At 42.6% G+C, this 23,475-nt stretch overlaps 1 protein-coding gene across 6 annotated transcripts in view; it reads left to right on the top strand.

Moving 5' to 3' along the window:
- Window positions 1-23,232, top strand: part of PRUNE2 (prune homolog 2 with BCH domain) — a 211,821-nt gene extending 188,589 nt beyond the window's left edge. For 2 of the 6 annotated variants that reach the window (XM_032595688.1, XM_032595687.1), the window contains 6 exons: window positions 16-147; window positions 1,778-1,864; window positions 7,295-7,393; window positions 10,633-10,668; window positions 15,914-15,961; window positions 20,099-23,232. In XM_032595688.1, coding sequence (XP_032451579.1) covers window positions 16-147; window positions 1,778-1,864; window positions 7,295-7,393; window positions 10,633-10,668; window positions 15,914-15,961; window positions 20,099-20,129 — 433 coding nt within the window. In that variant the 3' untranslated portion in view covers window positions 20,130-23,232. Of the gene's footprint in view, window positions 1-15; window positions 148-1,777; window positions 1,865-7,294; window positions 7,394-10,632; window positions 10,669-11,213; window positions 11,253-15,913; window positions 15,962-20,098 lie in introns of all 6 variants that reach the window. The other 4 variants (XM_032595692.1, XM_032595691.1, XM_032595689.1 and 1 more) reach the window with 3 other exon arrangements.
- The last annotated feature ends 243 nt before the right edge of the window (window positions 23,233-23,475 follow it).

The raw sequence follows: 23,475 nt of genomic DNA, 5'->3' as shown, positions 1-23,475 counted from the left end.
CCTTCCTGTGATCAGATATGTAATAAGCACTTTAGAGCTGATGGTAGCTGAAGACTATATGATTGTGTACTTGAATGGTGCAACCCCCAGACGCAAGATGCCAGGGCTGGGCTGGATGAAAAAATGCTACCAGATGATTGACAGACGGTACGTGGGCGTCATTATTTAACCTCCGTTTTGGCTTCCTCAATAACTCCCATTCCTAATTCCCTTTCATCTGCCGAAACACGTGATCACATTTTGGGAACATGGAATTATGCAGAGTTAAGAAAGGACAGAAATATTAAGAAAAGTTCACTTGCTGCCCCAAATCTGAAATAAAGCAGAGCTCCCCTAGGTTTTGCTAGGTGTTGTCATCTCAAACCTGGCGACCAAGTCTGTTCTAAACTATGTGTATGCCGTTGCCGCGTGAAGGTGCGGTTTGTCCTGATAAACAGAGTATCCATGATTCTTTTTTTTTTTTAAGTTTATTTATTTATTTTGAGAGAGAGAGAGAGAGAGAGAGAGAGAGAGAGAGAGAATCCCAAGCAGGCTCTGCAGTGCGGAGCCCAACTCGGGGCTTAAACCCACAAACCATGAGATCATGACCTGAGCCAATCAAGAGTCAGATGCTTAACCAAGTGAGCCACCCAGGCACCCATGGACTATCCACGGTTCTTTACTGGTTTTACGTGACTGGTTTTACGTGTCTTTACTGGTTTTACGTGTCACTTACATGACATAAGTGCTGCTTATGTGCACTAGGACTGTTGATCTGGGCGACTGTTGGGCTTATAGTTCATCATTCGTCGAGATAGTTCAAGTTAACCACTAGCCCATTTGGTCCCGTGGTGCACTTTTTTCCCAAGATACTTCACTTCCATCCATACTGGCTTGAATAGAACAAAACATGTTAGGGGCACCTGGGTGACTCAGTTGACTAAGTGTGGCATCCCCTTAGACGTGGCTTCGTGCATGACAACATGCGAGTGCCCTGTTATGTTATCTAAGATCCATTTGATGATCTAAACATTCATAAAGTCGCGTTGCTAATGCTTCAAAACATGCCTGAATATCAAGAATGCTAAAATGGTAATCTGAAAGTCAAACAACCACATGATCTACTGTTACTTGTTTCATAATACAGAAGAAGAAACCAAGGCTTAGTAGATCAAAGAAATTGGCTAAGTTGCTAGTAAGAATGTGTTCTTTTCAAAACAGTAAAGATAATGCTGGCAAAAATGAAAAGAATTGTTAAGCAAAAATGCACCCTGATAGTCATAGATTTATGCAGTCCAGAAATACACCCATCCTACTTTACATTTATTCCTCTGGGAAAATGAGGTTGGACTCATACAAGTTACAAATTATATCTCAAAAAAATTGGGGGGAGGGGGGCACCTGGGTGGCTCAGTCAGTTAAGCGTCTGACTTCAGCTCAGGTCATGATCTCATGGTTTGTGAGTTCAAGCCCCGCATTGGGCTCCGTGCTGACAGCTCAGAGCCTGGAGCCTGCTTCGGATTCTGTATCTCCCTCTCTCTCTGTTCCTCCCCCACTCACACTCTGTCTCTCAAAAATAAATAAACATTAAAAAGTTTTTAATAAAATAATTTTTTTACTAATCATGGTCATTCAGTTCCTTCCCATCAGATAATAGGAACTTACCTAGAAATCTCTAATATTATAATATGCTTATTTGGGGATATACTTTCCATTTTAACTCCTACTGAAAATGGGTTAGGAGTGATTTTTTTTTCTTTTCTTTTCTTTTCTTTCTTTTTTTTTTTTTGTTAAATAGGTTGCGAAAGAATTTGAAATCATTCATCATTGTTCATCCATCTTGGTTCATCAGAACAATCCTTGCAGTGACACGACCTTTTATAAGGTATGGTTGTTATTATACTAAAAGTACTGCTAGTCGTTTTTCAAAATATGTGTTCATTGTCCTGTAAATAAGAATTCACGAACACAGACAGTATTTAGGAAGACATATTTTGCCCCTGCCTTTCCTGGAATGCTATTTTGGACTGTGTAGCAAGGAACCCTAATTAAGGGTGAGCATTATTTTGTAATGACTATTTTTCCCCACTATTACGAAACATGACCTCTCTATTGCTTGCTGTAACACAGAGGTTGAAGTGGGAGGGTTTCCATGCCATAATACAGAAGGGAGTAGGTAATACCTTTAAAGTGACTTGGTAATTTGTAGAGCGTAGAAAAGGCATCATAACGCAACAGTGGAAAAATAAAGACAAACCAAGGACAGAAATGGGAGTGGTGTGCCTTGTCTTAATTGTTCTGTTTCTTCCGAACACATATCATGTAGGTCACGAAACTTAGGGAAAGAGTCTGGGCAGCCATTTTGAGAGCTTTTTTTTCATTGCCCATGAGGATTCTGGGTTTTGATTCAGTTCAATTCTGTGAATATTTATCCACCATTTATGTTGTGTTAGATACTGTATAACCTTACATTTTGGGGACACAAAGAAAAAGAAAACATGCCTCATAATATAGTGAGACTTGAAACAGTTAAATGAAAGGGACAGGATGTATTGCCTGGAGAGCTTTAAAATAAAATACAGTCTTACCTAACATTGGGATGCAGAGGAGATGAACTGAAAGTTTTCTGTCTCAAAGTTATTGATGAATTTCTAAGAAACATTCTGATCACTTGTGGAGGAAAAAAAAAATGCTAAAGGTTAAAAACCTTTATTTATTTATTTTTTACAGGGACATTTACCGTGCCTTCCCAATTCTATCTTTTTTGTTCAGTGTTCACTTACATGTATGTAGCATTTCCACCTCCTACTTCCAACCATTGAGATGCATCTTTCAACCTAGTTTTCCTCTGGCAAAGTTTAGTTCTTTACCATACCATGTGAAATTGCTTTAAAAAAATAATATGAGAGAGGCGCCTGGGTGGCTCAGTCGGTTCAGTATCCGACTTCAGCTTGGGTCATGATCTCACGGTTTGTGAGTTTGAGCCAAGCCCCACGTCAGGCTCTGTGCTGACAGCTCGGAGCTCAGAGCCTGGAGCCTGCTTCCGATTCTCTGTCTCCTTCTCTCTCTGCCCCTCCCCCACTTGTGTTCTGTCTCTGTCTATCAAAAATAAATAAATGTAAAAAAAAAATTAAAAAAAAATATGAAATATTTAAGGTATACAAAAGCCACTTACTTTAATGGTAGAAAAGGCTTTGGGATGCCAGGGTGGTTCAGGTTAAGCATCCAACTTTGGCTCAGGTCATGATCTCACAGTTCGTGAGTTCGAGCCCAGTATCGGCTCTCTGCTGTCCGCGCAAAGCCCGGAGCCTGCTTCGAATCCTCTCTCCCTCTCTCTCTGCCCCTCCCGCCCCCAAACTTTCCCTCTCTCTCGCTCTCTCAAAAATAAAAATAAACATTAAAAAAAAAGAAAATGTTTTGATAAGGGAATAGGAATCAATGTACATGAAGCGCTTATAAAAAATTTAATGGTGGGGTGTCTGGCTGGTTCAGTAGGTGGAGTATGTGACTCTTGATCTCAGGGTTGTAAGTTCAAGCCCCACACTGGATACAAAGATTACTTAAAAACAGGATCTTTTAAAAGTTTTTCTTTTCAAATTTCACAGCCAAGAAAAGTAAATGTGAGTTATCATATTCACTCACTGATATTTGTTTGATCATTTGGGTGTTATAAAACAAATAAGTTCCTTGGTAAATAACAAAACTTTGTTACTGTAAGAATACTGAGAAGTAATTACAATTCAACATCATTTGTCGAAGGGAGTTTCAAGATGGTAAGTACAACAACAGTAATAAAATGATAGCAAAGAGTATTGTGGTAAATTATAGAAACTCATGGCTTACATTTACTGAGTATGTACAGGCAGTATTTCATTTAATTGTAATGTGAGTCCTCTGAAGGAGGTACTGTTTACTGTTTCCCTCATGCAGGAAACATCCCTGAGGTTCAGTGAAGTCAATTAAGTTGTCTAATGCAAAAACCAGCAAACCCTTTCTGTAAAAGATCAGTCAGTAAATATTGTAGGTTATGTGGACCATCTGGTCTCAGTCACATCTGCTCAATTCTGCCATTATAGGTCCAAAACAGTCAATAGACACTATGTAGATAAGTAAGTGTGGCTGTCTTCGAATCAAACTTGATATGTGAACACTGAAATTGAACTTTTTTTTTTTTTTTTTTTCAACGTTTATTTATTTTTGGGACAGAGAGACAGAGCATGAACGGGGGAGGGGCAGAGAGAGAGGGAGACACAGAATCGGAAACAGGCTCCAGGCTCCGAGCCATCAGCCCAGAGCCTGACGCGGGGCTCGAACTCCCGGACCGCGAGATCGTGACCTGGCTGAAGTCGGACGCTTAACCGACTGCGCCACCCAGGCGCCCCTGAAATTGAACTTCTTAAAAATGTTTTCATATCACAAAATATTCTTGGTGTCAGATTTTTTTCAAATATCAAAAAAAAAAAAAAAAGTAAAAACAATCCTCAGCTGGAGGACTGTAAAACAAAAACGAAAACAAAAACAAAAACAACCAGAGCAGTTAACAAGCTGGCTTTGGTGCATAGGCTATAGTTTTCCAACCCCAGGTCTAATGTAAAATAGCCAATAAGTGATAGACTCAGACTTTGAACCCAGTGGTCTGCCTAATTGTAAAGAAAACACATTTCAAGTACTTGAATATTATAGCCTACAGTCTCATCATGTGAGACCCTCCCTCTGTAAAGATCCCCCTCTGAATCGGTCTATATCAGTGTAGCCAATTTTTAGACCTGAAAAAAGAGGTCACTAAAATGCATTATAGGTCCTTTTGCTGCTGAAGGAGAACACCTATGATAGAGGTAGATGGGAAATTCATTTATTTTTTTTAATGAATTGTCTGTGGCAAGTACTGGGTTAGGTGGAGATTGAGAAGCACGGCAGCTGACATAGACAAGTCAGCAATTGAAACAGAGGGTATAGCTGAAGCAAAATGGGGGTGATAACACGGTGAGGGTGAATTTGGGGTGACAGGTAGAGAGTAAAGGCTGAGAGCCTGCGTCAAGAGAGGTGTTCCAGAAGAACGAGCCTTCAAGGTGAGTTTTGAAGAACCGATAGGATGGACTCGCTGAAACCAGGTAGAAACAGTGGGTCCAAACACACCAAGAAAGGGACAACATGACATGTTCAGAGAACTGTACATTCTAGTGAACGTAACCGTGGAGCTGGATGGAGGGTTCCCCTTCCACCCACTCTATCTTATAAAAACCTGAATTTAGCTCAGGAAGTCCAGGGGAAGGAAGAGGTAGTGTGTGTCCATCCAAGGCTTCTCAGGACGACTAGAAGTGACTCTGTGGAGACACAAGTCATTCACCACCAGTGGCCCAGGGTCGGATTGCAAGTAAAATGTGAAAGATAACCGTACAGAGATATGACCCCGCAAAGCCTTCCTTCTAGAATGCACAGTAGCTGAACAGAAGGCAGTACAATTGGCAGACGGCTCAGCATGATCTCTAGCCTGGAGAGGTCTTTTTCTCAGAAACCATTCCAGAAAGTTCGATGCTTGATCAAGTTCCCTTTCAAGTGGAATGATACATTTTAAAAAGCAGTTTGCAATTACACCAATAATACACAAATGCTTTCTCCTTATGAAACATCCAACCATTACCGATAAGACTAAGTTCTTCCTTCAACAGCTGCCAGTTTCTGTTCGGAACTCCTTTCCCCAGAGGCACATTCCTTGATCAGTTGCAATAGTATCTTTTCATGTTGTCTTATATCCATCTACACACATCTAACATGATAACGTGTAGATGAAAGCTGTTTGTAATTCAGATCCAGTTACTGGAATATGGTTTTGGTCCATCTGGACTGAACGCGCTAGCTAAAACTTAAAAAAAGAAAAAAACTAAAAAAAAAACAAACAAGCTAAAATATTAAGAGGAAAATGAGTTTATACATACTTTAAGAAGCTAATGTTTTATTTTTGAGACAGCACAAGCAGGGGAGGGGCAGAGAGAAGGGAACAGAGGATCTGAAGTGGGCTGTGTGCTGACAACAGTGAGCCCAGTGTGGGGCTTGAACTCATGAATCTCAAGATCATGACCTGAGCCAAAACCGGACACCCAACCAGCTGAGCCACCCAGGTGTCCCATGTATACTTGCAAAATTGATCAACCTCGGGGTGCCTGGATGGCTCAGTCATTTAAGCATCTGACCCTTGGTTTGCGCTCAGGTCATGATCTCCGTTTATGAGTTAGAGCCCCATGTTGGACTGTGTGCTGATATCACTGAGCCTGCTTGGGATTCTCTCTCTCCCTCTCTCTCTGCCCCTCCCCTGTCTGCCTTCTCTCTCTCTCTCTCCCTGTCTCTCTCTCTCTCTCTCTCTCTCACACACACACACACACACATGAAATAAACAAACGTGCAAAAACATGAAATAGATCAACCTTGGAAGAGTCTGAAAGAATTAATGACAAGATTTTTATTTAAGAACAAAGAAACAAGCAAACAAAGCCAAATGAACCATAAACCAATGAATGTGGAGAGTGGCAGAAACCTCTGAGAGGCCATGTGATGTGCGGTCAAGAGTGTAGACCCAAGGGGGATGGGAGAATAGGTGATGGGGATTAAGGAGGGCACGTGTGATGAGCACCAGGGGATGCATGGAAGTGTTGAAGCCCTATATTGGACACCTGAAACGAATATAACACTGTTAACTAACTGGAATTAAAAGAAAAAAACTTACAAAAAATAAGAGTATAGACTGGTCAGACTGCTCTGGTTGGAATCCAGGCTCTACCATATACCTGAGGTGAAACCTTAGGCAAATACGTAACTCTCTGTGTGTCGAGTTTCCTTATCTTAAAAAAAAAAGAAGAAGAAGAAGAAGAAGAAGAAGAATTAGAGGTATCTGGGTGGCTCAGTCAGTTAAGCGTCTGACTCTTGACCTCGGCTAAGGTCAGGATCTCGCAGTTCGTGAGCTTGAGCCCCAGGTGGGGCTGTGCACTGACAGCGTGAAGCCTGCTTGGGATTTTTTCCTCTCTCCTCCTCTCAGCCCCTCCCCAAGTTTTAAAGGAGCACTCGGAACATCTTTTAAAACAAAAAGAGAATAATAATAACAAGCCTACCTCACTAGGCTTAAGAAGAAATAAGGGAGGCGATACATATAAGCCACTTAAAACAGTATCTGGCATGTTGCAACTACTCGGATGTGTAGCCTTTCTTCTTAGTAAGTGCGGGGCCAACGTGTTAACTTTTTCAGGATTTTCAAGAAGAGGCAACACACTTAGAAGGGATGAAGTGGACACTAATGATATCTTTTCTCTCTCTTTTCTTTTAGCTCAAAATTCAGCAGTAAAATTAAGTATGTCAATAGTTTATCAGAACTCAGTGGGCTGATCCCAATGGACTGCATCCATATTCCAGAAAGCATCATCAAGTAAGTCGTGATGGTTTCCAAGATTTGGTAAGAAATTCTGCATGTTTGGAGGGGATTGGAAAACAACTCACTTCTGGAATACTGGGGAAATGTCGTGAATTCTATTTAAAATAAATACTGAGTGTTTTCCAATCAATAGATATTTTTTTTCCGAATACCCATAGAGACCTGTTCTTTCAGATTCTCTTTCACATAATCTTCTCTTGGGGTTATCGATCATTGCTCATTTCACCTTAAATTTTGCTCCCATTTTGCAAAGCATAGATTTAATATGAATCAGGGCACCTGCTGCCTGTGTCTCCCTCTCTCGCAGACACAACAGGGCCTGAGCACAGCTTTGCCTTCTTTATTGCCTTACGGAAAGTAATTTACCTGCCTGGCCCTAGGAAAAGGGGGGAAAATAAACTATCTTTTCTCTGTTTTCTTCTAAATCCCTTTTCTTCACGGGTCCCTTCAGGTGAAAGGTAAGGCAGAGTGGTAGGTGGCGTGGGTAGGGCTGATCCCCTTCCTCAGGGTAATGCAATTAGCAGCCCGTGAGGAAACAGCATGGAGACTGAAGGGCGCTGGATCGTGCTGTAAAAATAATGAGAGTAACAGTTAACACCGGCTGCTTGGAGCGGAGACTTAAAAGTACGGATGCCGAGGAGGGAACTCTCCTGTTTGGTTCACTGTTGCAAAGAACCGTTGTTCTCTGTGGGTTGTGCTTTTCTTCCTCTGTGTCTGATTCACTCATTTTTTTTTATTTGATTGAAAATGGGGGGCCTTTAAGCTTTAGCTCGAAGAAAACAGACAAGACAGACAAGGATAGCCTATCTTCTTCCATAAGATGGATAGCAAAGTAGACTTCCCAATCTGCACTTCCAAAAAAGAGTCCTTTTACTAAAAAGAAAAAAAAAAGGCGGGGGGCGGGGGTGGGCAAAGAAGCTGGAAAGAAAAGACTTGCATTTATTTTGGGGCAATACCGTATCAGGCATTAGAAGTGCTCTATGTATGTAGTGTTTAATCCCCATCGTAAACCTCCAAGTACAGGGAAGGGAAGCCAACAATGAAGAAAAGCTACTTATGTCAAGTATAAGTAGGAGCAAGGAAGCGATGGAACTAGAATTCAGACCCAGGTCAGCCTGGCAGCAGAATTCTCACACCCTTTTCTAGCAGTTTCCTTCACCTCCCTTAAAGTATTGGAAGTCCTAGCTCAGGAGTAGATGCGTTTGGTTTTCCTTCTCTTGATATGAGGTGAACACGGGATAATGATTTGGCTTAGAACTGCCCGTTGGCTTAGCCGAATCAAGCAGTGTTCGCGTGATCCTAACAGCGGCTTTGACCCTCTTTAGCTTATAGGACTCCCACCCCCTGCTTACCTCACAACTCAATCCTGCTACCTCAAAAAGGAGCAGCCCCACCTCCAAGCTCCACTCCTACGGTCTGTAAAGTCACTGGAGTACCCACCTCCTGTAGGGCTGTCTCCCTTTGCAAAAGACGACAAGGACATTATCTCTTCAAGTGGAAATGAGCACTGGCCACTTGCTAGCTAAATAGGGCAATGCCTCCATGGCGTGGCAGTTGGAGATAGAGAAGAGAATGGGTTTTGGAGGCTTAATAATAGATTTGAACCTTCCTGCCAGCCCCTGATATCGAGCTGGGGCGCGTGGGTGGCTCAGTCAGTTAAGCATCTGACTTGGGCTCAGGTCAGGATCTCGTTGGTGGTGGGTTCCAGCCCCACATCAAGCTGTCTGCTGTCAGTGCATAGCCCACTTCGGGTCCTCTGTCTCTCTCTCTCTCTCTCTCTCTCTCAGAAATAAGTAAACATTAAAAAAAACCTCTCCGTGCCTCAGTGCAGCATCTAGAAAATGGGGAAGTAAGGGGCAATTCATAGAAAGGCCCCAAGGATTGGGTGAAAATGTGCATAATGCATCCAAGAGCCTTCCCAGCAAGAATTGGCAATCCAGAATGTTATTTATTATAATCAGGTTGCTTTTAGAGACTCATTATCTGATAGGAAAGTTTAAATGAGAAGTTAAACATGCCCAAGGCACTTTTCATTCATTGACACCCATCAGTTTTCAATGACTCCATTTGGGAGAAGTTTCTTAAGGAGAAAAGGGCTCCATTTGGGAAGATTTTCTTCTGGAGGGAGAAATTTACAACCATCCCTGTCCTCCCCGTGTGTCCATGTTTTTCTCCCGTCTTCCGCAGTCCATCTTCTCTGGATGTCCTTTTTGCCACTTCTGTTCCTGGCCCGCATTGTCTCATTTTCATGTTATGCCATTTTCAAAATGAGAGAAGCCATATTACTGAATACCATTCGGAGAATCTAATCTCGGCCAGTCCCAAGACCAGTATTCAGCTAGGCTGGAGCCTGTCATCAAAGGACTTAAATGAAAGAAAAAGTTGCCCAATCTGAAATTAGATTTATAATTGTTGATGACAGTATATTCTTGTTATTTGTGGCAATCATGTTCTAGAACCCTAAATAGCGAACCGTTGTTCCTAGGAGGAATACAGGGCTAAGTTCCTGCAAACACCTGGTTAATTTCCATTAACCAATTAACATAGAACCTTGTTGTGTGTTTCTGTGTAAAAATGGCTGATTTGATATATATTGTTGACTCACTAACATTGAATTCACGGCCAACAGCACCATAGCCCCTGCCCAAACAAAGCTTCTCTAATGCACAGATACTCTCCAGAAGGCACATCACAGCCTTCTTGTGCTTAGGAATGCCAGACAGCGCCTGAACACTCTGCTTGGGGGCATTTTAAATGGCGAAATTACCAATTAAAAGCACAAGAACAGGGAAAACATGGCACTAAATAGACAGCACCTGTTGGCAGCCTGAGACTGCGCTAAAACGAGAAGGCAGAGCCTTGTTTTGTTGGGCCTCGACTGGGAATGTGCACATCAGGTGGCTCAAATTTTTTGCCACTAATAAAAGTAGTGAGTCGCCATAAAGGCGCCACAGGTATTGACGTGGGGGGTCAGAAACAAAATGCAAGCAGGAGGCAAATTTGCAAACAATGCAAAGAACCTGCAAATAACGAGGACTGGCTGAAGCTAATCATGAATTCTAACTCCTCGATTATATCCCATGAAAACATGTTTTTCTCCAAAAAGGCAATTTGTTTCTTTCAGGGGGGCAGGCTTTTTCTCTCACGTTCTGTCCATTCTTTAACACATGTACCTGTCATTTTCTCCGTCTGTTGGCTCATCTTGCTCATTGCATTCATTTTTATCCCGTAAGGTACGATGAAGAGAGATCTTATAAGAGAAGTGTGAGGTAAAATCTCCTGATCTACAATTCACGCTGGACCCGCTGTGTGTGTGCACCTGTGTCTTAGACTCGTGGGTGACCTCAACATGCTACCAGAGCAAGAGGTCATTCTATCCGTCCCTTGTTGCATACCATTCCTGGTCTTTGTCTTGTGTGTAAAGCTGTTGAGGTCAGCCTGATTTGCAACTGAAACCCACTAGGCCAGATTCACCCTTGAGCTGGCCCAGGCTGCAAGCTGTCTCTAACTATACGCAACAGACCGGTGTGGACGTTTTCAGCTTTACTCCGCCAGCATGTTTCTGCTCTCCTTGCAACTTGTGTTATCTACCTACCTTTATGAAGGAATTTGCAAAGTAAACATGCAGAAACACCGAATGGGAGGAAATGGCACCATATCTAATCGAAGGAGCGTGTCTCAGTGCTCCAAAGGATGGTTTTTAAAGGCACATATGCTCCACTTATGTTTGGCTCTGCTTTGCTGAGTGACTCTCTCACGCTGTGCTTGCTTCTTTTCTGTTTCTTTTCCACACCGATAATTTTTGCTCATGCAGACTGGATGAAGAACTGAGGGAAGCATCAGAAGCAGCTAAGTAAGACTTGGTTTTCGTTCGGCAGCTGGCGTGATGTTGGCTTGCGTTTCAGGAATGAATCGGGAGAAGCCGCATGCCTGGCGTTTTATTTTTGCATCCTGATGATAATGCTGCACTTTAAAGGGTCCCCTTTGTCCCACATTAGATGCAATGTCTGGTAGTTGTACTACAATCTGTTTTCCCCTGTGATCTTGGTTACCTTAAGGAACGCATTTGTTACTGTTTTGGTTTTTTTTTTTGGTGGTGGTGGTGGGGTTTTTTTGTTTGTTTTTTTTTAATGTACATGTAATTTTAGGCACCACAGCAAAGGGACACATCACAGGCACCATCACATATAACATCCAGATCGTTGTTAGATAGTTTGAGGCCACAAAAGCTCATTAATTCATCCTAATAAGAGAGAAACGATGACAAGTCGAAATTTGGACTATGGAACCAATTTCGTGACTTTCCAAGTTTTTTTAAGCCCCTTATTTAGTGACTTGGAAATATGCTCAACTAAATAGCTTCAGAGTTATTTGGATGAATAGAAAAAGGATCATTACTATTGTTAAAGTATACCTTTTGAAAAGGCAAAATCTTAACTTTAATACAAATATGAAATGATACCTGCCAATGATTTTACTCAACTAATTATTTAATGACAGACCCAGTAAAGTGTAAACACCAGTTCAAAGGATGCTTGCAACGCTAGATTTCTGTAGGTGATTTATAAAGGAATGTTAGGATAAGATTATTGGTTTAGATGCAAAATGGATCAACATCCAACAGGGCAATAAACTGTAAATTAGGATTATCTTTTCCACCGGATTGAAATTATTAGCATCTCTGTCCCCCAAAGAGTTTCAAAATAGCTCATCAACAGAAAGTCAATTCAGCATTCCTTTCAAAGAACATCCCAGTAATTTCCTTTTATTTCCAAGTTCAAAAAATTTTTTCTGACACTTTATGTCAAATGCAGACAAGTACTATTTAGAATGTCTACTATATTAAAGCTTTTCCATTTCAAATATTGCCTACACCATTAATATTTATAACTAGTTCTCATTTTAACAGATAGTGCAAAAGCAGAAACCTGGGCAATGTCCAAACAGCTACAAATTCTGAATAAATACGTTTTGGTTTTTTTTTTTTTTTTTCTGTATAGATGTAAATGCCAATTCCTCATGAGAACAATCCATTGAGCTATTTTTTTTTTCCTATAGCACATTTTTATTGCAGGTGCTATGTAGAATTATTTGCCCACAGTGTGGATCTTTTGGGTAAAAATTCGAGGATGAGGGGCACCTGGCTGGCTCAGTCGGAAGAGCATGCAACGCTTCATTTCAGGGTCATGAGTTCAAGCCCCACGTTGGGCATAGAACTTACTTTAAAAAAAAAATTAATTAAAATTTGAGGAAAGATTTTTGCCTTAGAAATGTCGGCATCGTTTAGTGTTATAAGATTCCTATGCTGCGTTGGTTTTCTTTCAAGATAATGGACACCCATGTAGACTAACAGTACTCAGAAGTCTTTACATTTCTACTCTAACAGAATCTTCTCGGTCGCTAACTCAACTGTTACAAACCTGAAGTTGGGAAAGGAAGATGTTAGGAACCAAGGAACCAGATGTGGGCGTGAAGTGCCCTGTTAGCTTTTATCTGTACTCGGCTTACATTGTGTCATGAGATTCCCCGGAGACAGAAAGAGCAATGAATTTCTGTTTCAGATTCTTTTTTTTTTTTTTTTTTTTTTGGATGATAATATCCTTATGAAATTAAGGAGGTGTTTTCAAGACAAAAGATTGAGGGGAGGGAAATCAATAACTTTCCAGCCAAACCCATGATAGAGTCATATTGCCGTATTCTTTCATTATCTCCATTAAAACCTTGCCTTTTTCCATAGAATTTCCCACTCCACCCCCATCCATATTTCTACCCTTCCTGTTTAGCTCCCATAACGAAACAGTTATCATTTGGGATTTATTGTGTGGCTTTCTCCTTTTTTTTTTTCTCTCTCTGATCATTCCTTCTCTTCCCTACGCCCACAGACTCTCTCCCTCGGTATCTAACTAGCCTCAGGTGGTCCTGAGACGTCTGGATCTCCTTGCTGAAGGAAGGACCCAGCATATCTAATACAGAATAGATGCTCAGGAAATTTCTGCTGCATAAATTGACAAATGTGCCTAAGATTAAGTTCGTCCCTGTAGAGCAGTGATTCTCAGGCTTTGCTGTGCATCAGAATCACCAGGTGCACTGGTTCAAACACGGTATCCTGGGACTCACCCCAGAGTTTGATTCAGCAGGCCTGAGACTCCGGAATTCTAACATGTTCCAGTAATGCCCATGTTGCCTGGCTCGGGACCGTGCTCTGAGAATCAGCACTTTAAATACCTGAGTAGAAATAACTAGATTTGTCTTAGGAGTCTATGCTCTTGCTTTGGATTCAGTGGGTAATCTGCCTGTCTGAATTCCCCTCCAGCTGATCCCCCTCCTTTTGACGGTGACATTACACGTGTGAGGAATTGAAAGATATTGGCACATTTGAAAAAGTAATAAGAGGGGCGCCTGGGTGGCGCAGTCGGTCAAGCGTCCGACTTCAGCCAGGTCACGATCTCGCGGTCCGTGAGTTCGAGCCCCGCGTCGGGCTCTGGGCTGATGGCTCGGAGCCTGGAGCCTGTTTCCGATTCTTTGTCTCCCTCTCTCTCTGCCCCTCCCCTGTTCATGCTCTGTCTCTCTCTGTCCCAAAAATAAATAAAAAAACGTTGAAAAAAAAATTTAAAAAAAAAAAAAAAAAAGAAAAAGTAATAAGAATTTCACTGTCGGCCCCACAGAGGATTGAAATGCCTCTGAATCCTACCATTTTAGCCCACTGACTACATCTCCTTAACTATCTTTCAGCCTCGGGAGTGACTCCCAAATCCTTGGACAGACGGTATATGAGGATTTGGGGCCCAGAAAACTTGGTCACTGCAGACCTGTGGTTTAGTTCTAGAAGCCAGATAACCCAGGTTCTTTCTATTAACAGACACACGCTGACTTTCCACGTGACCTTTATTAGAAAGCTTCGGGCTGGTTCTGACCAAAGCAAACATACACCTTGTCATGGAACAGAACCTATCTGTTGCTTTGCTTTCTTTTCAAATGTTCACCTTCTCCCCACACACACACGGCCTCTTCGTTGACTTCCTTCAGCCTGTCTTCTGTTTTCCTTAACACTTGGCATCTATACAGGAAAGAAAATATTTTCAAAGGACTAATTGTATAGAGAGAGCCATTCTTATTTTAAAGAATCCGTCCGCTGCCTTTGGAGGGACAATATTAAATGGATTGCAAATTGCTGTTTTCGCGGGAAGGATCGCGCAAAGTTAAAAAAAACAGAAAAGCTAGATTCGGAAGAGCGCCTTTTCTTGACTCCGCTCCAGCTTTGCTAGGTCTTTGTGGCATACTGTCAACCCCTGCCTGACGGCCCTTGTTCACTCAAGTTGCCAAAATCCTCTGTAAAAATACCTGACCACCAGTGAGAACGGTGGAGGGAAGAAGCCCTCTGCCCTTCCCAGGGAGATCGCCTTCTACCATCTCAACAAAATGCCCGCCGTTAGGAACTAAACCTCTCGTGTTCGAGCAGATACATTAGCTTGTGAAATTATTCACATTTACAAAAGGAGCTCTCATTTAAAAAGATTGCAGAATCTCTATGGGGCGCCTGGGTGGCTAAAGTCGGTTAAGCTCAGGTCATGATCTCACGGTTTCATGGGTTCAAGCCCCAAGTTGGACTCTGTGCTGACAGAGCCTGGAGCCTGCTTTGGATTCTGTGTCTCCCTCTCTCTCTGTCCCTCCCCCGCTCAGGCTCTGGCTCTCTCTGTCTCTCAAAAAAAAAAAAAAAAAAAAAGTTTAAAAAGATTGTAGAATCTCTTTAAATAATCTTCGCCGATAATAAAATATAAGAGGAGAGAAAGTACAAGTTGAAATTGATCAAATTAATATAAAGTACATTTGAAATTTGCTAACAGGAATTCTGCCAATATGGAATATCAAAAGCGGCTAATATTACACCAAAAGCATGAACACATTCATACATTGTAACAAAACTATTATTTCGTTATCTTATATGGCTACATTTTTTTTCTTTCTGGACACATTCAGTGCAGGTTAATCTTAGGATTCACTTATAGTACTGGAATACAGCTCAGCTGTATTGTGTAAGTGTCCCAGTATTTTTCTGTAACAAAGCTGACATTGGCATTTTTTTTGTTAGTGTCTAGGAAAATCCTCATTCTTGTACAAACTGAAAGTTAACTGTGTTCATGTGCACATAAAAATGGGGCTGCTTGAGAGGGACTGTCCATTGTGTATAAAGTATATTATTTGGGTTACAAATAAAAATTTGCAATATCGTGATCTCCGAATAAGATAGATTGAAAAGTCAGGAAATAATAACAAGAACAGAAGAGACCCCTGGAGTTGTTTGGAATTTTCCATCTCCCTTTTATGTTTCTCAATCATGGGCAATTAGTAAGTTTCAAAACCGGTGGTAAAAGAATCAGGTGTAGATTTGTTCGCCATTAGCAGTGAGACCCACATCACACAGTTTAAAATACCCGAGAGTGTTGTGCCTACAAAGTGGTAACAGTGGAGAAAATGTTTACTTGCTTCCTTTTTTTTTTTTTTCCTTGCACTCAGAACTAGCTGCCTTTACAATGATCCAGAAATGTCTTCTATGGAGAAGGAGTAAGAACTCACCATCAATAACAGCTATGTGGTTACTTGTAGTATTGTATGGCTGGGCTCTGGAAAAAAAAAAAACAAAAAAAAAAAAAAACGCATCAAGGACTGGGTAAACTCTGTTTAGATGTTCAGCTTTCATGTTCTCTGTTTCTCAAATCAGAAACTTAAAGAGAAGTGTGCCGGCTTCGCACTGTCTCTTTCATGATCACTATTACATTCCTTAAGGACAGCTGAAGTCTATTTGGCATTCTGTTTTCCAATCCAAAAACGAGCAGAAAAATGAATATTAGAGCCAGATGTTAAGAGCATTTGGGCAACTCTGCTTTCTAAGTTACTTCATCTATTTTCATTAGTGAAAGTTGGGACTTCCATTTGAACTTCGTATCTTAGTGGATGGGGGAGAAAAGTGTCCTTGTTTTGAAAATTCCAAGAGGCAACAGAGTCTAGATGGGACTTTAGGAATGATCTAGTCCATCTGACCTCATCCTGTGACAAATAGAAATCACACACCTAGTGGAGGCTCACCATGTGCCAGGTTCTATGGGAAAAGCCTCATGCACATTATCTGAGTTTTATCCTCAGAATAATCCCACGAGGTACATGTTGCAAGTATGGAAAGAGTGGCATAGAGAGATTGACCGGTCCAATGTTTTATAGCGGTAAAAATGCCCCAGGGCTGGGCTTTGATTCTGCCTGCAGACCCAGTGGTTCTGAAATCAGAGATGGTCATAATTCTGGAATGGGCGTGCAGCCCCTGATCTAACTTTGGTTAGACCAGAAAAGGACACACTTAGGTGCTTCAGAGAACGGAGTTGACTATTGGCCAAGTCCCTTTCAGGGAATGAAGTGTGGCCGCCAACGTGCTCTCAGAGGGAACCCGGCGATCCTGTTAAGGGCTCCTCATCTGATCTGAGCTGTGGCGAATTTAACACTGCCCTTCCCAGGAACCCAGGAGGGACAGAGATCGGATTCGCATGTCTCAGCTATTGTCACGTTTTGTTCTCTTTGGACCTCCTTTCCCTCAAGGTCCAAAGCCAGGATGGAAAAACCGTAATGCCACAGCTGTGTAGCCGCCACGTTGACCTTGTAGTTTAAAGTTGGTGGACAAAAACCCCAGAGAGAAGGTCCCCGCTAAAGGAGGAAAGAACAAACGTTGTAAGGAGACCTTTGAATTCACACAGCTATTTTTCAGAAGGTGACGCGTGCCCCGCCTCTTTGCGATGAAGACAGTTGCTTCAAGCACATTGCCTAGCAAACATTCTGCAGGGCAAAGAGGAGTCCCTGAAGCCACTTCCATTCTTTGCGCAAAATTTCCCCTCTGCAAAACAGCGCCCCCTACAGCAGAGTCCCGGGCCTGCAGTTAACGAGCAGCGGGGCGTGACTGTCACTCACTGGCCTATGGCTGCCACATCTGCGGGCTTACCCACTCCTTTGCCTGTCCTGTTGGGCTCCTTGTTTGTACGGAGGGGCTGATCGGGTTGGGGAGAGGGCAAACAAGAGGGCACTGCTCCTTGTTTGCGTTCATTCCAGGGCTGGGCGTGGGGGAGGGAGGCTGCTACCAAGGTTGACGTTCCTTCCCTTAGAACATATTCTTCTCCACGCTTCCGTCTTCTTCAGCCCGGCCTTTCCCAGGCACGTGATCTCAGCGCAAAGGATGAGATCCAAGCCGAGGGCCCAGAGTGGCCAAGGAGTTCTTAGGCTAACTTCTAGCCCTGGCGTTCTGGCTTTCGTTAGTATCAGAATAAGGGGCTTTATTTACCTTTTTTCTGGCTCCTGCCTGGAAGCATTTTACACCTTCCGTAGCTAGTATCGAATGGAGAACCTGAAGAAGGAGCAAAGGCTGTTTTTCAAGGAGCTCAGGCAAGCCAAGAATGAAATGAAATGAAATGTGCCCCTCTCCTTTTCCTTAGAGAAAGAAAGGAAAGTTATGCCCCCCCCCGCCCCCCTCTTCCTATATAAAACACAAGAGTTTTTATTCATCACTAAACAATATTCTCAGGTACTTTGTAAGGAAACTCATTTAACATATGTGAGAAGCCGAAATGGCCTAGGGTAAAATTATCAGAAGGTTTCTCGCGGGAAAGCTGGTTAGAGAAAACCAAGCCCATCTGCCCAAAGGTCAGGAATAATCCTTTTGTATTTCAGTTCTGATTAAAAGTAAGTTGTTTGTTTGTTTTCTTTTTTCCCCGAAAAAGCATACTGTTTTCAAAAGTATCCCCAGATGCTTGTCTCCTTCACTTCCAAATTTGGACTTTATTTGTTCATTCATGTCCTAAGACTTGCATATGCTTTAAAAATATTTTTACATAAATAAATAGTGTATCTGATCCAGGGGAGGTGGTACTTACTAGGGGAGACTTTAATTAGTAGCACTGTTGGTCACTTTACTGTCCCCACAAGATAACTGTTGTCTCAAAAATTAAACTTCAGTGGGGTTTCCTGTATTTAAGAATCATCCACTTTTGACTCTCTCTTCTTCAATAAACCACATAAATAGGTTTCCATGTTTCAGCTTTTTGTTTACCAAAAGCTGAAGGGAAAAATGAAGCCCTAGAAAGTTTACCAAAAAGTCAGTATGGGGGCGCCTGGCTGATTCAGTTGGTGAAGAGTGCAACTCTTGATCTTGGGGTTGTGAGTTCAAGCCCCACGTTGGGTGTAGAGATTACTTAAAAATAAAAGCTTTCGGGGCGCCTGGGTGGCTCAGTCGGTTAAGCGTCCGACTTCGGCTCAGGTCATGATCTCACGGTTCGTGGGTTCGAGCCTCGCGTCGGGCTCTGTGCTGACAGCTCAGAGCCTGGAGCCTACTTCGGATTCTGTGTCTCCCTCTCTCTGTCTCTGCCCCTCCCTGGATCACCCTCTGTCTCTCTCTGTCTCTCGAAATATTAAAAAAAAAAATTAATAAAAATAAATCTTTAAAAAAGTATGAAAAATGAGGTGCTTCAGAACAGGCATCCTGGTGTAAGGGGTTTTGTTTGATCGTTTTTTCAGATTTTTATCAGGGTTCATTTAAAAAAGATCCTGAGGTACTCACAACTGAAAACACTTGAGACTTAATCCTTAGCAAGCCTCGAGAGAGAGACAGGATTGATCTATTTCACGGATACAGAAATGGAAAGTTAGGCAAGGCAGGTGACTGGCCCAAAGCCCCAAGCTAATAAGTGGCAGAATTGAGCGAATGTGAAAGGAAAGTTTTCTTTACTCCTGTAAACTCGATGGGCAGGCACACGGGTTACCAATGGCTTTATTTGCAAAGCTGCTCGAAGGATCCCCCACCCGCCCCCAGCTGCTGCACATCCCACAAGCAAACCACAGTCCCTGTGCAGTGTGCGGAGGGTGGGGCCGGGAGGGCAGGTCTCATTGAAATCCACAGATGACTCCCAAATGGCCTTTTTCAGTGTTTTCATTTGTTCCTGGCTGAAATTCTTCTTTTGAACATACAGACCGGAACTCTCTGGTCAGATGGGTGTCAGAAAGTTTTGCTAGGTTCACTAAGAGGCAGAAGAGAGAAACCAGTGGAGCGGGGAGGTTCGGGAATCATTTTCTAGGTAGTTTTGGGAACCCACTAGACGTTAAGAACAACCTTGTCTTGGGTTATAAGAATCCATCGCGTTCAGGTGGACTGACCCCTGTCATGCAAATTCTTGGACTCCCGCAACTCTTGTGGGTTCCTTTGGGAGAGAGGGGTAGTTTTTCTATTTCGCTGTTGCCTTGTATGTGGCATTTATCAGATTACTGATTTCAGGCAGATCATGTATTCGCCCCACAAGGGAAGGTCATTGACTAGAAACAGGTAGCCCCCTCCTTCCCAAAATGCAACAGGGTTCCTTAATCTACTTCAGCAAAGAGCCCTCACACCCGTCTTTTGCCTCCCTAGATCATTTTGAGAGGCGTAAAATGCTTCCAGAAACAGTTTCGTAAAAATAAAGAAAAATTCCACATTTTAGAGAAAGCCTTGGTCATGAGGGAGGGTTGGGTTTTACTGGGTTTTTTTTCTAGCTTAAGAAACTTGCATGAGCTCTTTTCAGTAAGTCCTTGGAGGAAAAAAAAAAAAAAGCAAAGCACACGCCACTCCCAGCGATCACCAAATGCTTCCTATTCAATTTCTAGTGTTTCTCATTGTGTTCTTCCTTTTTTTCTAAGTATTGACCTGAAGCTGAAAGGAAAGCCCTAGTCCCGCCCGGCCGGAAGAAAAGGATGTTCTGCTTCGTGATTCTGCTGAAACATACCCACCTGGGAGAGACAGGGCGGATGGTACTTTTTTTTTCCACTTTGCACTACCTGGTGCCATTCTAAATTTCTAAGGGGAAACACAGTAAGGGAACTTGTTTACTCTTCACGTGTTTTATGAAATTGCGTGTCCTTTTCCTATTTTGCCAATTACGTGCCTCGAAGATTTCGGTTGAACCTTAGCAAGAAAATAGGACCTTCCGTCTCCATATTTGGTTACCCCTTGGTGCCGTGATATCTCCTCTCTTAGACTGGTGTTGACCAGTGAGATACCCTCGGTCCGCTGTTCGTCGCGAGTGGATTTGTTGGCCATAGATTAGCGGGATTTCTCCTTGGTGACCATTTCAGGTTTAAAACACAGGGGGCTCGACTCTCCCTAAGCAAGTTACCTTCCTGTAGCTCTGCTTTTCAAACCCTAAGCTTGCTGGGCACAGTTGGAAAGCAGACCCCGGTGGAAAGCTGTCATCGGCCATGTGCCCGCTTGGTTCTTGTCCACGTGAATCCTCTCTTAGGTCTCAAAGGGAAGCCAGCTTTCTCATTCACCTCAGTTTTATTTTGGTTCTCAAATTGGGTATCATGTTGTCTGTGAGTGGTCTCTTTAAAAATCGTTATTCCTCCAATGAATGTTGGAAATTCATTACCCGGCCACGCTCAGCTATCTAAATGTCTCTCTCAAAAAGTAGTCTGCTTTAAGTCACTTTAATCTGGTCACTTCAGTCACCTCCCTTTAATCGCATTTCATTTAACTTGAATATGACCGTGTACTATCATTTGCAAAATTTCTCTGTGGAGTCTTCGCATGCCCTTTCAAAGGCCACACGTGGCCTCGCATCCGTGGGCCTCCAGCGGGAGGGTTGGCAAAGCAGTGGCCAGACTTAGCATGCCGCCTGTTTTCACGTGGCCTTCCTGTGAAGGATGGCTTTCCCATTTGGGCTGAAAAAAAAAAAGTTGTTGTTGTTTTAAATATTTCGTGACACCTGAAAAATCATTCACATTTCAGTACCCATAAATGTCTTACTGAAACATGGCCACACAAATTTGTTTACAGACTCTCTCTGGCTGCTTTTGCACTACAGCAGCAGAGTTGAACAGTTGTTCACAGACCATGTGGCCTACAAAGCCTAAAATATTTACTGTGTTTGTGGAACAAGTTTACTGGGCCGTGCCTGCTCCTGCCCACCTATTCTTCACCGCCCCCCTCCCGCCTCCCCCGCATTTGGATTTCGATATGAGTTTCTTCGGCAGAATGTATAAATAAGCCTGCAAACTAATTTATTCTTTAAAAAGAAAATGTTGGCCTCCGGAGTCCGTAAAATAAATGGCCTGCTGAGAAAAGACGGGGAGTCCCGGCCACAAAAGCATGGCTCACAGTATGTTTACGTGACTCAAAGTGAAGCCTGCTGAGAAGGCTTTGGGCTATTTACAGGTGTTGCCAAGGTCCTGCCCTTACTCTGGGAACCATTGTCATTCTCTGGTATCACCCGTAGTCGCTAGTAAGCTAGCAACAGTAAGAATGGAGTGGAGAGCGGGGTTCCACCATAGACTTAGGGTGATAACCGCATCCAGGAGAGCTGTCTGGGGCGCCCTGAGCCCTGGATCTCATGAGCTTTGAAACACTTGGAGGTAGACATCTTTGTACAGGTGACCGAATTTTGCTGACCTCCTTCGCTTCGTGACCTCTCCCACCCACCTTCCAGACATGTTCTCATACACACGGGTCAGCTCTCTTTCCTCCATGAGCCATAGTTCACTGAGGTGTCCCTCTCAGCTGAGCGTCTTGTCCAACTGTGTTCTCTTGGGTCATCTCCCTCCTAACCTCTGTCCTGTCCAATAGAAAAACCCTAGAACATGCCCTGTCTCTGAGGCCAGCTCCACTTTTGGAAGCCCAAATTAGGCCTCTCCCAGAGCTTAGTGTTGACATAAGACCGGTGACCTAATATTCGGTTGGTTCACCCATTGACCACTGTGGCTCTGGCACAGGTATTAACAATGCTCCCTTTTGCTCAGCCGTGGTCCCGTTTTGGAAGACGAATTACGTGGTACCCCCCGCCCCAGCCACAGGAAGGAATGAAGAAATCAGTGTTGTGTTTAGTGGTGCAAGCCTAAGGATAGAGCCAACCACACACAGCAAGAATTTCACCAGTCACGTTTCCCTTGAGCTTGTCTGGCCCGTTCACGGAAAACTACTCAGGTGGTGTTCTGTCTGAGGCGTCATCTTCCTCCCTGGAAATTATGACCATCATCCGCAGTCACTGATTTTGTTTGGGCTGATCTATGGGCTGCATAGCCATTCTGATAGGCAACTGCTATTTTATTATCTTAAGACCATTGCACGTGCTAGAGAAAAGCCACTATGTAAATTCAATCCAAGTAAATAGAATTCTAGAAGAATCCTGAAAAAAAAAAAAAAACAAACCATCATCCCTAAGCAGATAGGTAGACAGATGTAAACATTCACATCAGTAGCTATCTAGCCCTTGCATTCTAAGCGTTCTTGCTTTGGTTCTGACTTCTGGGAACTGTTTTACACTTTTCCTGTCACTTTGTAGTTTAGGGGGAACCAAAGGGTCCCAGGGCAAAAGTATTGTTCTCCCAAAGTGGCACTACTCTTTGCTTCGTTCCTTGATTAAGAAAGAGAACATAAATCTGCACTGAAGTTTCTGTCAAGGAGTGAGGAAGTTTGTTTCGTGGCAATCAATACCTGGTTGTGGAAGAAAATCCTGAGGTTCCCATTGAAGCCATACAATGTTTTATGGGGTTACCTTCTAAGATACACTCCGACATGTGTGAGGAAGTCACTACTCTAAGCTTTTGTGTTGTTAAAATCTCATTTGAAGTATTTGGTTTTGGTACTACGTTTGCAACTCCTCTAATCACAATGCCTCAGTAGTTCGCTCCCTTAGAAACATTTAGATGTGCACAAATTAATCTTTTATATATTTGAAAGTTTTTCTACCATGTATTGGATTGCTCAGAATAAAGTATCTATTAGACTTTGTTTTGGTAAATAACTAAATGATTTCTCCCTAAATAGCGTGGATCAATAATATAAAGATGTAACAACACCATATAAAAAAAAAAAATATATATATATATATATAGCCTCTCTGTATAATTCAGAAATAAAAATTGATTCCACAAGTTACGGACTTTCTTTTTCTCTGTTTGTCGAGAATCTTTCTCTAGCTTCACTTGTGCAGAAGACTTCGGTGACTATCAGTAGCCCGGCCCTTGGCACTCATTTTGGCTTTCTGGTCACCCAAATAGATTGCCTTTTCATTTTTTGCCTT

The sequence above is a fragment of the Lynx canadensis genome, chromosome D4 (genome assembly GCF_007474595.2).
Source record: "Lynx canadensis isolate LIC74 chromosome D4, mLynCan4.pri.v2, whole genome shotgun sequence".
NCBI lineage: Eukaryota > Metazoa > Chordata > Mammalia > Carnivora > Felidae > Lynx > Lynx canadensis.
Note: the sequence above shows the minus strand (reverse complement) of the source record. Positions and strands in the feature narration are given on the sequence as shown.